Here is a 15,431-nt window from a genome sequence, read left to right as displayed (position 1 = left end):
AATTTCTGCTGCTTCACTTCTGCTTTTTCTGCTGATGCTACTGCCCTGAAAAACCCCACAGCCACTGATCACAGAGGTGAAGGATCATTTGGAAGAGAGCGCAAAAAAAAAAAAGAAAGGTCTTTTATAATGAGAACTTGGATGTTGGTTTAAACACTTTACCCTGTTAGTTTGTTTACAATGTAGTCACACGTCCAGTCACTCATAATCTACTCTATCTTTGGTTAGCATTTAGCTAGGTTTGGGTTAGCGTTAGTTTTTTTTTTTGTCAACTTATTTAAGTTGTTTTGCAATTAGCATTAATTTATGTTTCTCACCTCTTTGCACTCGGTGACATCTGTACCTGTTTTAATGAAATACTACACACACAACAACAGTCGCTCCATCTGTAACGTCTGAAACTAAACCCAATATTGTTCGTTCACCTCTTCAGGTAATTAAAATTGTCACTTCCTGTTGACTTGTCTCAGACTCACTGTGTCTGACCTCTGAGGAGGTGATGATGAACGGGTTCATCTTCTCTGACACCAGGATGAGACTGTATTACATACGTCAGGGAGAGAAAAGCTACTGCTGCTGCAGGAGGAGGAGGTGAAGGTGGCGCTGTTGTTAAACTGCTGTTAAAATTGTTCTCCACTCCACTGCACTGTTACATTCAGTAGACTGTAAATAATGTGTGCGTAAGGGCCATCACTGATGCTGTGACACTGACAGAAACCACACTGAAGGACCACAGTCTCCTTCACAGCCTCTCTCACCGTCACGGTGGCTGCTGCCCCCCCCCACACACACACACACCTCAACGACATCATCCCTCAGCCGGAAGATGTCGTACGATGTAAAAAGAACGGCTGTAACACATTTGTCTACCTCGTCAGCACTAACACTTCTGTACCGCACTCATTTGTGCCACTGACCCCTGGGTCAACCGCAGCAGGGCCCGAGAATGAATCCATATGCTACCAGAGCTGACAGGAAGTGCAGACGGGGGGCATCTCAAAAAGCCATTAAGAGCCAAGGAGAATGAAAGGTATTTTTTTTTCAATCAAAACTAGATCACATCCACAAAGAGGTTTTAAAATCCTTAACACGTGCATCAATTTTCCTCTGTGAAGTCTGTCAACATCATATCGTCATGTTTCCAAAAATCATGAGGTGCGGTTTCACACATCGCTCCACGGCTAAGAGTCCGAGGTCAACAACAACAACAACAACTTCATTCCAAAACGCTCACATGATGATGATGACGACAATAAACCACAAAGCCCCCCCTGCTGGATGTAGTACTACTGCAAGACCTCAGAAAACGCCCACCCACCCCCTTGCTAGTCGTAGTACTACTGCAAGACCTCAGAAAACAATGGAAACTGAAAAACTAAAGTACAGTGGTCCCTCGTCTATCACGGGGGCTACAGTCAAACTTAGTGAGAGCGCGAAAGCTGACCCGCGATACAGCGAGAAACGACTGTAATAATAACAATGAAAACAGCAACAGCAATAACAATAATAATGACAATGATGATTTATCACTAACTATAATCATATACTAAGTGGGGCTGCCTTCAGGTTTAACCTGGACTGCACCTTTGTGTTCTGTTTCAATATTATATTCCAGTATTTTGTCTGGTTTGGACGTTCATTATTCATACTGTGGGAGCAGCCGGAACCTGAGAAGGAACTCTGTTATTACTGATGATATTTGTCATTTATGTTATTTTACTGTGTGTTTCCTCCTGTGCTGCTGTTTGATCAACAATTAAACTCTTCAGGACTGTCCTGCGGCTGTTGCCCATTAAGGTTGCGGGTGGTGTGAGTGCCCGGGGGTGAAGGGGCAGTAAACCATAATCTCGCCCTGGGCACTAAAATGGTAATCGAGCCAACTCTGACCAGGAGGACCAGTTTGTTTTTTTTTTTGCCAACAGTGAAAAGCTGTTGGTAACACAAATAATTTGTTTTTGTTAGAATTCTAACTTTTTGTGTCTCCAGGATTGTATTTAGTGGCCTTAGAAATGTCTCCTCTGACAGCCAGGGGAGACGGACGTATGCGCAGAAGCACTCGGTCGCAGTCTTGTTAACACTCGACCACACTGCTCTTCCCAGAGGCCAGTCGTAAATGGTTTAATTGATTTTACAGCCTTTCCAGGCATCACAGGCAGAACTGCACAAATAAAAATCAATGTCCTGTTAAGGCGGGAAAAAAATATGCGTATAAATATTGCACCGTTTCTCTGCAATGAAGCAGCATAGTTGGGGCAATACGCACTGGAGTAGAAATGATTAGCTCCTGCTGACCTGGGAGCAGCAGCGGAGAGGAGTCAGTACTGATGCTGCTCAGCTTTTCTTCATTTTTTTTTCACGGTTTCTGACATAAAAGTCGTGCTTTACGGTCATCATCAGCACCTAATGACCAAACACAATGTATCCCACCTTCATTCTCTCCGAACAGCTCGAAAAATTGAGTTGTTGTGGCAATAAATTGGACGGTGTTGACAGCACTATAGAAGCATGAAATGGATATTGATCCTTTTGTGCTTCTTATTTTTCTTCACAGACTTTTCTCGCTCTATTAATGGTCGTAGACGCAGCATCAGCCTGGAGTTATTATCCTAATCTTCAATGTTCTTTGTTTCTTTGTGAGAAAATACTAAATCACACTGAGTGATAAATGCAGGAAAACTGACAGAACTATTCTCAGAAAATTAATCATTTTTTCTACTCCCCAGTTGGCTGAAAGTTATTAATGAGAAATAAAAGATGTTTTTTTAACCACACTGAGGATAAATAGAGGTTTTTAAGGACTCTCAAAATCTAATACTACAAGTGACCGCAATGATCTGACAAAAAAAAAGCTCTTTAATATTTATAAAGTTCAACCAAATGCTTTATAGATAACTGATTTATGGTGTTCAAGGATATTTTCAAGGGTACGCACTCCTGGTGTTTTTCTGCCTGAGGATACAGCAGGCAGCTGTGTGTTGTAAATTTCTCTGAAGTGAAGGTTGCCTTCATCTGTGCAGGATGGAAGTGTCAGGAAAACAGTGGAAATGAAGACTATTTGATTCACTTATGCCCTGCTTTGTTTTCTATATCCACTGGAAATGAGACCTAATCTTCAGAGAGGCTATTTTCTGTAACCCCTCCTTCCGAGCCCTCCCATCCAAGTCCCCCAACCCCTCACTTATATTCTGGCAACGGAGATAGTCGCTGACATATGTGGCGATTGTTACTGTATTTTCAGCCGATGGTAAGAACACAATGTTTTGTGACCCAAACGGACCACTTTACAGGGATGAGGCTGCACGCTGGGACTGAGGTTTGATATCATAATGCTGAGCCCTAACAGAGAGACACCAGCAGAGAGGATGAGAGGGGTTTTTAAACCGACCATGACATCCAAGATATGCAACATACAGAACGAATATATATACTGTACATCTACATATAAATATATATACAAATATATACTTATATATAACGTATGTTCTACATGTTCTCTGGCATTCTCGTTTAATAAAACACAGGATACTGCTGAACATGGCAGTATAATTAAACCAGGAGAAGGTCTGTACATCAGGTCAGAACAAATTAAAATAAACCTCAGCTGTCAACACTGTTTTAGATTAACTACGAGGCGGGTTTACAAGCTGGTGGCGCCAACAAGTGATGCAGACAGATGAAGAAGATAACAACAGGACGACGAGAATATTAATGTGGAGCTAAAGATAAAAAAAAAGGCACAGAGAAAATGCTGTTCAATTAATTCTTATATTTCATTATATTAACTCCTATAAAAGGACTATTATTAAACTGCTGTTGTGGCAGATGGTAATTTAAATTAAATTGCAATAGTGAATCAGGCTTTTATTGAGATGCATCATTTTTAGCTACTTTTCCCTAACTTTGCATTTAACAGGTGAACTCTATTTGGCTACTGTGTAGCTTTTGTGATTATTGTTTATGTATTTTATGCTAACAGTTCTTAGCTTTAGCATGTTTTTACTACAAAGTTGAATTAATTTGTCCAATCGTTTTGTTATTGTTGACCTACATAAAGACCAAGTTTTTTTTTATTTTCTTGTTTCTTAGATAACTGCTAACTCTGGGCTGAATTTAATGTATAACTTTGGTGAAGTAAAGCTAAATTAATAACCAACTAACTGAGTGACTAACTGAATAAATCCAGATTAACTTTTAACTTTTTAGCTTAATTATAGCTACCTCTTGCTACCTTTTCAAAGTTAAATCAGGTTTGCCTAACTTTTAGCTATTTATTAATTTTTTACAATTCTTTTGCCATTATACTTTTGTATATTTTTTTTATAACTAACACTTTTCTATCGCTCTGCTAAACTTGTTTTGCAGTTTTATCTGGATAACTTTTTTCTCCAACAACTCCTCGCTTTATTAGAGTTGAAATGTGAACACGTACACACAACATAAATTTGTAATGCACTAAATAAATAAATTATGATGCTGTTCAGTTAGCTTCAACTTAATTGTAGCCTGGAGTATCTCAGGAGGAGAAGTTGGACCTTCATATATGTCTTTACATTTTTTTTAAACTGTTTTACACACAACTCAAATGACAAAGACACAGAACACAGAATGATGCAAAAGATCAGATGATCTTTTGCATCATTCTTCTCCTCAGCCTTCACGCCATTTGACATAAAAGCAACCTTCATCCTCCAGATTCATCATTTCTCCTGTCCCTCTGATGCCTCATTATTAGCTGCACCTCTTCACTAAGACACAGAATGATCGATTGTCGGTGCCTGAAAATGGCAGGAGTCGAGCACTTTGTTTGCACATGAAAAAAAAAGAAAAAAGAAGAAGAATTGCAGAGTGTGTGTTTAACACACACTGTCAAGATGCCTGAATACTGCATGTGGAGTCTTGGTGAAAAGCAACAGCCATGTTGTTGTTGTCAGAGCAGGAGTGGAGGAACATGGGTTTTTAGTCAATGAATAAAAGTACATCCCACACACACAAACACACACTTGTTTTTACATTAGTATAAATGCATAAAGTATTTCCACAGAGTTGACCTGCATCTAGTGACTGTACTGACTTGTGATTAACAACTACATCACACCTTCATTTCACTTCCTCTAATAAAAAACACTGCATTCCCATGCAGTGTGCCGCAGTGGCGCCCCCTATTTCAGGGCAAAAAAAAAAAGACATATTTTTATATTATCTTTAACTGTGTATCTTTTATTTCTATTTTAAATTATCATTTTTATATTATCTTTAACTGTGTATCTCATTATATCACAGCGGTTCGTCATCGTCATATTTGGCCAACAATAAACAGTAAACTAAAGGGCATCTATCTTTTGTTAATCCAACCACAAGGGGGCGACATTTCAGTCCTAATACTGGTCTCATACCGCAAAAAAATAAAGTTTTACCACAAGCCATTGCTCCATTTCCTCTAAGACAGAGTCTAAATAAAATAAAAACCTGATGCAATAAGTTAAATACAATAAAATAATGTGAGTTTTAACAGAGCAAAGGACGAGCTGCACAGTTTAAATGTCGGCTAGGATTAGGCACTAACGAAGGTGGAAAATCAATGACCGCTGTTTGTATGTCAAAAGCAGTAGATTCTCATATATGTTTAGTTGTTTAATATGAGAGAACATGGACAGTTGAAAGGAAAAACAGCTTTAAAAACGAAAAAAAAACTTAGAAATAAAAACTGAACACATGTCTGGACATTTTCAACAGAGAAGGAAGTAGCAGTAAAAGGTAGCGAGTTTAATTAACTGGTTTTAAACTGACCTGTCTTTCGCTGCGGTGACAACTATCGTGAAACGTCGGTCGTCGAACGCCTTCTTTTTGAACAGTCCGGTTCACGAACAAAAATTTTTAACCAAAAAAGTGTTCTGGTTGTAGTCCCATCACTCGGTTGCCGAACAAGCTAACAACATCAGGCGGACAGGAAGTGGTCACTAAGGGAAAGCCCGCGCACCGGAAGTACACATTAACACCGATGTTGCCACTATTTTTTCTAGTGAAGGAGGAAAGGCGGAAAGAAAACTACAGTGAACCCCCGAGATACGAGTCTAATCCGCACCACAACATGCCTTTCCTATTTATAGCTTTATTCTTTATTCATTTGTGTTTATCTCATTATGTTAGATATAATTATTTTCATTGGTTTTGTGTATGAACTTGTAATAAGCAGTCACCCGGGGTCCAGGAATGAATTCATCCATTTGACATTGTTGTTTCAGATATCGAATTTTTCGGCTCGCGAATCGGCCTTCAGGAACGAATTAAGTTCGAAAACCGAATTCCACTGTATTGCATTTAAATAAATAATGAATAAAACTCAGAGCCTCTATGATTGGTGAAGACCTAGCTCCTGTCTTATCACAACTAGTAACTACAATCTTATGGTCTCAGTGCTAATTGGGTGATTTAATGAATGATCTGAGGCTTTTGGTTCAACAGGATTCTACAGTATTAATGTATTAAGTTTTAGTTGGGTGTTTTTTTCCACTATGTTGCAGTATTTTGGTGACCTTATATTAACCTGACCTACATTAAATGCAGTAAAGGGCAAACATAATGAATGACATCAGATTATAATAATTCGTGTCATAATCCATAATTATTCACCAAAAGCCGACGTTACTCTGGTCCAATAAACAGACTTTTCTAATTAAAACATTAAATCAGTGATCACACTGTGCTGATATAATGGACTTGTTTCTTATGAACCAGTGGTTCATTCCAGGAGCTGCAGACTCACCAGCTGCATGTGGGAAGTAATGGAGCAGAAACCGTCTTACTTGTGTTCAACAGGGTAATGTGTGTGATTCATGAGAGGACACAGCGGCCGAGTGTGTTTGTCCTCACACTGGAACACCGTGCGTGTGTGTGTCCTGAGAATCCTTGTTAAGAAGAACGACAGCAGAGTCCTGCAGGTCACATACATCATTTGAATATCCCTGCAGGAGGGGAGAGGGTCAGGTGGGAGGGAGGGGGGGACAATAGGGAAAGCAGCTTAGTAATTTCTGAAGCATATCCAAGATAGTGTTATACAGTGTAATAAAAAAGCAGCAGATATTCTAATAGGGGCTTACATTGTAGCTGGCCTTCATCTCTGCTCGTCTCCGCATCGGATCTTGTTCTGGAATAGCAGAGAAGAGGAATCTTAAAGCCAAAGATAAAACCTTCCTTACTTTTGAGATGCCAAATTTGTCACGGTTTTGCAGGGAAATGAAAATGCAAAAATGTCTGCGGACCCCAAGGGAAATAATACGTTTGAAAATCAGGGACGAAATAAGATTTGATTCTGGGCAAATTTGTGGCAAAGTCAGTTCAACGTCGTCGTTTTACACGATACTCAAAGTCGACATATTTAATTGACAATAACTTATTATAGTGAATAGTAATAGTACAACACACATTAGATGTAGTTACTATACTACTGTTAATGAAGTGATAATAAGTAATAATAATGAACTATTAAGTATTCATCATGTACAGTAGACAAACTTGTTGTCTAGGTGTTTAATCTTTTAGTGATGTCATCACCACCTATGGATGCCAACCAATGGATGATGGAGTTTTAATGGTGTTGGCCAATCATGTGCAAACAACTTTCTGCCCTGGTGTTTTTTTTTATCCTATCTTGAACATTTTCTGTCAGTTTGGGTCAATAATAATAATAAAAACATGTTTTTTGGATCATATCATTTTCTGTCAATTTGGGTCAATAATAATAATAAAAACATAAATAAAACAATTTAAGTTGAGCCTTACTGCGTATTTTCCACATCTTCCTCCCCAGTATGACCAGTCCCACCAGGGCAATTAGAGCAGAACACACCGTCAAAGACTCCAAAATGTGACTGAAAAACAAACACACATACACACACACACACACACACACACAGTCTGTATACAGTGGCTCAGTAAACACCATGTTGGTAGTCACTGTCTCCCCACTGGGTCACGTGACAGCCAGGATAATGATAAATGGATATTCCTCTGCAAAGACTGGTGTGATCATTATCTGTGCTTGGCTGGGTGAACTCAATCATGGCACCGCACGGTGGCATCAATAATGCTTAATAGCACGGGGAGCATCCCATCACATATGGGAGGCGTGCTAACAGGAGTGGCATATTTACATCAGAACTCATGTGTAAGTACACGGTGAAGAGGTGTCATTAGGGAGTGTGTGACTGACCCGTAACTGTTCCAGGACTCCTTGGAGATGGCCTTGGGTGGAGGCAGGTGTGCAACAGATGAACCTGGTGTTGGTGTAACAGACGCCGCTGCCACCGCTGCTGAGGATGAAGACGTGGAGAAATGATGTGTTATTACAGCCCGAGAGCGACAGAGCGAGTCAGGTCATCAATATTCTTGATAAGTGGCTGGTGATAATCAATACAGCGCTGAACAGCAGACATGGGAGTCTGCGACGTGATGTGGAGTGTCACAAACACGTACTGATCTTCAGAGCTGAATGAAGCTGTTCATCATTTCATTGACATGGAGAAAGAACGGGACTAAATGGATTTAAATGAGTTGACACAATCCAGGTCAATATTCTAACCCATCATCCTGTCATGATTTTTTTTTCACCATCCTAGGAGAGAAATAAAAGTAAAATGTGTATCTAAAAAGGTGTACTTGACTAAACTGAATAAACTGAAGCATTAGTTGTCGTATTGAAAATTAAATGTATTTTAAAGTTGCAGTAGAAAGTAATTTGGTGCTTTCAAAAGCAGCATCCAGTCAATGCCGTTACAACAAATGTCATACTCAGACCTGAATTGTTTTCTGCAGAACAGTATGGTGGCCTTGAAGGGCAAACCACGATGGCAAATCAGAAACGACAATGACATTTTTGTTCCAGGTGACGGTAAGTTTGACGTCGTTCCAGTCGTCTCGGTGAAAGCATTAACGCTATCAATATGAAATACTTTACTGGTCACATTTCAATTCCAACAAAATTCCCAGCAGCTGCGGTCTCGACCGGTCTTGACAAAAAAACAATCCCTATTCCAGGTCGACCGGGACGAGACAAGACTGAGATTTTGAAAGTATGACTGCTCTGGAGTACTACATCTCTAACATGTACCCACTATTGTATCTAAATAAACAAATAATATTACATTTTGGTGTTTTATAAACCAAATTATTTCTGGTTGTTTTTGGGAATTATCTAATTTAGAAACTGATGAAAGTGACAGACTCCAAATCAACTATGACAGCCGTCAGTCTGTTCCTTGAATGTTAATAATATAATCCCTAAAATCTTTCATATATTGGACTGAAAATCTTCAAGGTTCAACAGTAACACTGTCACCTCCAAAGAGTGAACCTTTGGTGGATGCTCCTCTGACACCAGGTCTGAAGATGGACTGCAGAGCCATTGACATCAAAATCTAAACTTTGTAATGTTTACGTCCAACAAATACAATTACATTTGTCAGTGAAGAAACTAAAAACTTTAAATTTGTAGTTTAGATGTTTCATTTTTTTCTAATATATTTTTGCCTGTACAGAGAGTTTCTCTTTGCTGCAGCAGCTCTTCATCGCCTTCATGCGACAAGTGAAAGTGACAGTCACCGAAAACCAATTAAACATTTATTGTCCTTGTGTTGTGCCTGTCCACTGTGTAACTCTACCTCACTGATTCACTCACACCTGTCTAATGAACCTCTTTGTCTGTGGAACTTGTCAGTGTCTATATAATTTATCGTTCTCATTAGTTGGCGAAGACCAAAACATAGCTGAAGGGGGAGTGAAATTTGGAGTTACATTAAAAAAAAGGCCAAAAAAAAAAAAAAAACCTTGTATTTCAGTAGAATACTAATGTAGCCCTTCAGGCTGTTTGCTAAAAATATTCTACTTTGGGGTGACAGTGTGTCTCTGTTGGTTTTCTTTATCTCTAGTCACAAAGAGCAGTCAGCTCTTTATTCCTGATAAATTGAAGAACCTACTGGTCGTGGGTCGCGGCGTGACCGACACCTGCACGGCGATCTTCTGCTGTCCTGCAGAACACCAGTACCAGCCACCATCTCTCATCTGCAGCTTCTTTAAGGTTACAGTGAAAGCCCCAGTTCTGTCATCGCTGATGGCGACTGAAGTGTCCTCGTAGATTCCTTCAGAGTCTGTCACCAGACAGGAGCTCCAGTCTCCGCTCCGACACCACTTCTTCACGCTGTCTCTGTTGGCAAACAGGAGTCACAGGGGAGTCAGCCAAGGCTGAGTGTCGGGATTGAAGACATCCAGCAAAAAAATGATCTTTGCCGAGTTTATTTGCACTCTGGAATTCTGTTTTGTGCCCCAGTCTGACAGGTAAATAAGGAGAAATAAATATGGGTAAACAGGGGGAAAATGAAACAGACGTGAGTGGAGAAAAATCAAACACCTGTATCTCTCACTGTAGAGACATTCAGCCGTGACACGACTGCCTTCCTCCCCACTGAGTTGGCTGTTCAATGTTGACATACCTGCAGGAAAAACACAAAAACTGTCGACTGTACATAAGACACAGATGGAGCTAAGAGTTTACAAAGAAAAGGCCTAGAAAAAAAACAGAGAATTGCCTCCATCTTACAATTAACACAAGACTACAGATGAGTCCAGAATATTCTTGTTTTGTGACATTTCCTATTAATGCCCTCAAAATATCATTGCAACAGCTATGCAACATTGTAATGGATTCCTTATGAACATTATTGTGTGTTGTGTTCTTGTAATTGGAAGGACGTTATCGTCAAATGTGTGTTTAACTTGTAATTGGAAGGACGTTGTCGTCAAATTTCTACTTTTCCGACTCCCGATGTGATCTTAACTTACCAAGGTGCCATGTCTTATTGAAGGCCTTCAGTCCAGCAGTTGAAACTTGTAATATTTACATAGTATACCATTTGGTATCATAAATATTCCTTTATAGATTAAATGATGCATTTCTTCCCAAACCAGTGGAGAACTTTAGTGATCCTTCCAGAGCTTGACTGACAGCAATTAATTCAAAAGATAAATAATTTATTGTAAATGGTATGAGTGTCTCCCCCTTTGGGGATATGGAGTTATTTAAGTGTTGGCTAGCTCACCATGAATGACCTTGATGTTGGTAAATGCCACAGCATCAGCATTCCAGAAGCCACCGATCTCCACGCCGCACATGTACCACCCTGAGTCTGCCTCCTTCAGGCCGTTCAGGGTCACCGTGAACACCAGCTGGACCGGGTCATCAAAAATGCTGATTTTGTCCTTGGCCTCACTGGTTTCATCAGTTCGGGCCAGACTGGTGCAGAACTCTCTGGTGCGGCCCTGGCACCAGTACTTTACATAGCCGGCGTACTGAGGCTCGTAGTGACACGGGATTTTGAGGGAGCGCCCTTCCAGAACAGCAACATCTTTCACTGTCGTCACCCCGCAGAGGAAGGCTGACGGAGAGTGGGAGTGAGTGAATAACAGGCAGAAGCTTGATGTTCTGCAGACACAACCCAAGCTCAGTGTTTCTTATCTGTGCCTGAGAAACAGGGAATGTCGCCTTGGGCAGAGCTCGGAATGAGATTTATGGTTTCACTTCCTCAGAAACACATCACTTTCACTTTCCCACTACGGCTGATTCCAGAATTGGATTATCCTTCTGTACTACAGATTTTTGGGGGGAGGACAAATGGAGCTGGATTTTAAAGACTTAGCCAAATAAACATCAAATACCGTCCCACTGGTGGGAGAGCATTACGAGAGCGTGGGGATAAGAAATTGTTTCTTCTGATATTAGCTGAAAATGGCAACTTAACAGTGTAAACAGCCAAAGATTCTAAACTCCATAATGTGGTGTAGTAGGGAAACGCTTTTCCAAAACAGCACCATTATAAAACAATAGGATGATTATGAAGCCATAAGGTCAGACAACAGTCATTAATCAGCCCTGAAACCTCTTTATAAGTTGCCAATATAAAGACTGAAGGTTAGCTGTAATCGACTTCTCTCTTACCTGGGATCCATGTGAACAGACTGAAGATGAAGAGCTGCAGCATGTTTCAACGCCTGTTTGACGTTTGCCACCCGAGAGTTCCCAACTTCTGTAAACACAGAGTCTGGTTTCCGCAACACTGACTTCCTCTTTGTCACATGACCTGGTTGGTTACTTGGATCCAGATGTTCCAGATGTTAACCATGTAGGTGCCGGGCTGATGGGATAAGAGCAACAAGACAGAAGACCTTCACCGTACAAACAAAGTACAGATGAATCACCTAAACTTTTAGACTTTTAGACACTTTGACAATGGGATACAAACCAACCTTCATAAGAGTGATTTCATTTATTAAAATATATATAACTATGAGAGAATACCCTGTGGAGACAACTCACTGGGACAAATGTCAAGAGTTTTGAACGTCTGAAGTAGACGTTTAACGTTAGCATTAAGACTGAAGATAACGGGAGGAGCAAACTTAAATATGCCGAGGCTACAGGAAGTAGTTTCCTGCTGTTTGTCCTTTTCTATAGGAAAATGTAATAATAATAATAATTAAAGTAATAATAATTATTATTAATATTGTTAAGCTAAAACAGGCTGCCAACGGGAGGCACCAAGTCCAAAAACACATACAGTGAATAATATTAAATAATAACTAAAAGAAAGTACAGCATATATGTAAATACAGTATATATATTTACACACATACAGTATATACATAAACATCTGTTTGTGTGAGAGTATATATGTATGCGTGATAACCCTCATTATACTGTGTCTAAACATTAGAACCTTAGGAGTAAAACGCTCCCTTGATTTTTTTAAATGCTCAACGCTGTCGCCCTTTTTTTCAGTCCATAGTCAGAACTTTATCCCCTCAATGGAGGAAGATAATTTCTTTGGCCGGCCATAAATGTGACAATTAGATAAAGCCTTGGCTGCCGGGATACGATACGGGCCTCACTTGCTGGATAAAGCTGTCGTGCTCTCAGCCCTCACTGTCACCAAATGAATAAACATTTATTCCAGGCCTTTTTGCTTCATAAATGGTGTGAAGGATGTCCCAGAAGCCCCCTGCTTTTTAATCCGCCGACAAAGCCCTTAATGCTCATTCATTTGCAGGGATAATGTGAGCACATCTCAGAAGTGGAAGTGAGCCCTCACTGTAAGAGGCTTTGACAAAAACAATACGCAATCATTTGGTAGACGTTTGTAAATACTGACATCAGTGGAGTCAGAACGACTGCGGTGATGAATACACGCCTGATTACAGCGGCAGCTGAACACACACTGACAACCACCGTGTTGACGGTTCTACTGACCTGGTCCGTCCTGGACCACAGACGGAGCTGCAGCCAGTCCCACCTGACGAGCGAAAGCATAATTGTGGGGAAGTGGCAGAGGTTAGCGCTCAGCTGCAGAGGGGAGAAAACATGGGAGAGAGAGCATGGGAGTGGCCCGGGACACAGGAGTAATCAGGGCTCTTCTTTTATTAGTAGGAGCCGAGAGGAGAGCATTACCTGTGTCGGTGTCCAGAGTGAACCCACGGCCAAAAATGCACATTTATTACTTTCACCTTTGAAGCTGTAGACTTATCAATACTTAGTCAGCGGTGGGATGAATTCCTGAGATCCTTCTCACCACGAGTCTTTTGTGTCTATATGTAAAAAGAAAAAAACATGTTAGAAATCCTGAAAGAGAAGTCTGAAATAAAACTAAAATAAACACTAAACTAACATAGACTTTCCTTTGAAGTCTCCAAAGCCTTTTGGTGTTATTGAATTATTTACAACAGTCATATTTTGGGCAAATTTTCTTGCGCTTAATATCAGTTACTGTGTATAGGCATTGTGGGAATATAGGATTTCAGAATGTGAACAGTGGAAAAAAGTGAAAAAAAAAGGATTGGAATGGGTGGAGATCAGTGTCAGGGGTGATCTGTCAGGTTGTCTGGGTTAGACAGTGTGTAAAAGGCTGAGCAGGAGATGAAGATGCTGAGGGCGTGACCAGGATGAACGGGACTAGAAAAGGTTGAGCAGATTAGAGATAAAGTCTGAGAGATGGTGGAGATGGAGTTACCAGGAATGGAGAGAAGTGGAAAATGGATGGTGGATGTCAACAGAAGAGGCCGGGATAGGGTGAGATGGAGGCAGATGATTCTCTGTGGCAACACCTGGAGGGCGGAGCAGAAAGAAGACACTGTGATGAAATGCAAAGCAATGTGAAATCCAGAGGCAAGACAGTGGTAACACCTGACAACAGTAGATTAACTCAGGTAAACTAAACAGAGGTTTGATGTACGTTTCCATCACAGAGAGAGAAGAACGACCAGACCAATCAGTGGAGATAAACGCCTCACTCTGATCCCTACTGTGTCTGCTGTGTCAGGTCCTAATATTGTACACACTTTACTCTTGTTTCAATTACTCTAAAAATGATTAAAACATCAGTCACTGCCGTTACATCTCTGTCCTGATTAAATGTCTCCATCAGTACGGAGTTAAACAACCTTCTCCCGCTCAGCAGCCGGCCAAAGAGAACATTACCCCGCGGAGCAGTGAGAGGGTCTCCTCCTGTGATGGAATCAAACACATTACCGCACAATTGCTGCAAATGGAGGGGGCATTACTGTGGCTTAGTGACATTTGTCACAGTTTGCACTGACCTGAGGGGACATTGCAGTGACTTTGGTCTGACAGAGCTGATTGTGAAGGAGCAGTGTGAGCTGGATGTGAAAGCGCCTCGCATATAGAGATGAAAAATAGACTGACGCCAGTGGAGACGACCCAGGTTTCTGCTCTAAAGGTCAGAGCTGAATCTCTCCTTACACTGATTTAATGGCAGCCACGGAGGAGGTCTATCTGCTCAGCTCTGTACACATTTAAAAGATGACATTAGCATCAGTCCTTTAGAGAAGAGGATGTCATAAAGTAGAAGTGATTCCGGGAACACAGTCTTACATTTGACTCTTCCATGACCTAACAGGATAGCGATAGAGACAGGGACGCCGCCAAGGAAGAATTGAGCCCTGCGGGCGAAGTACAGGACATTTTGACTCTTTATTGTGACATTTAGTGTCTCATCCTTGATAAAAGCTGTTAAAAATGAGCAGAGGCTATTTCAGAGAAGGACGAGAATGTGATCCTTTTGCCGCGTTATCACCGACCGTAACATGTAGACGGTGATGTTCCACCGGGGGGAATACTGCAGGTTTTTAACGGTTCACTGCACAACAATAGTTTATTGGTAGAGTAAAAACAAGTCTTATATGAAATAGGTATTTTACTCTCGTAAAACAAGTCGTCAAGGTATGCATAAACAAACAAAAACGGATATGGCCCATGTTCAAACAAATGTAGTATTATAATGTAGTGAAAAAAGTCAAACTTACCCAAACGCTGATCACAACATATCCAGAGATGTACTTTACTGAAATGATGAATTCTCAACCAAGACATT

General features: G+C 40.6%; 1 protein-coding gene across 3 annotated transcripts; it reads right to left on the bottom strand.

Annotated features, from left to right (window-relative positions):
- Positions 1 to 5,618: 5,618 nt before the first annotated feature.
- Positions 5,619 to 15,339, bottom strand: pigr (polymeric immunoglobulin receptor). 3 transcript variants are annotated; one of them, XM_025066098.1, is made up of 13 exons: positions 14,933 to 15,339; positions 14,638 to 14,843; positions 14,052 to 14,145; positions 13,493 to 13,629; positions 13,295 to 13,387; positions 11,987 to 12,182; positions 11,091 to 11,426; positions 10,403 to 10,484; positions 9,972 to 10,198; positions 8,210 to 8,309; positions 7,780 to 7,868; positions 7,098 to 7,144; positions 5,619 to 6,962 (listed from the first exon to the last, which is right to left on the bottom strand). In XM_025066098.1, exons 6-13 carry the CDS (start codon positions 12,027 to 12,029, stop codon positions 6,867 to 6,869), a joined length of 1,020 nt encoding a protein of 339 aa, XP_024921866.1. In that variant the 5' UTR covers positions 12,030 to 12,182; positions 13,295 to 13,387; positions 13,493 to 13,629; positions 14,052 to 14,145; positions 14,638 to 14,843; positions 14,933 to 15,339; the 3' UTR covers positions 5,619 to 6,866. The 3 variants fall into 3 exon arrangements, with proteins under 3 accessions (XP_024921866.1, XP_024921865.1, XP_024921867.1); XM_025066097.1 differs by lacking the exons at positions 14,638 to 14,843; positions 14,933 to 15,339 and having other exon boundaries at positions 14,052 to 14,514; XM_025066099.1 differs by lacking the exons at positions 14,638 to 14,843; positions 14,933 to 15,339 and having other exon boundaries at positions 8,210 to 8,306; positions 14,052 to 14,511.
- Between the last annotated feature and the right edge of the window lie 92 nt (positions 15,340 to 15,431).

Source organism: Cynoglossus semilaevis, chromosome 20 (assembly GCF_000523025.1).
Source record: "Cynoglossus semilaevis isolate Cse_v1.0 chromosome 20, Cse_v1.0, whole genome shotgun sequence".
Lineage (NCBI taxonomy): Eukaryota > Metazoa > Chordata > Actinopteri > Pleuronectiformes > Cynoglossidae > Cynoglossus > Cynoglossus semilaevis.
The sequence above is the reverse complement of the archived record's forward strand: the minus strand, read 5'-3'. Positions and strand labels throughout refer to the sequence as shown.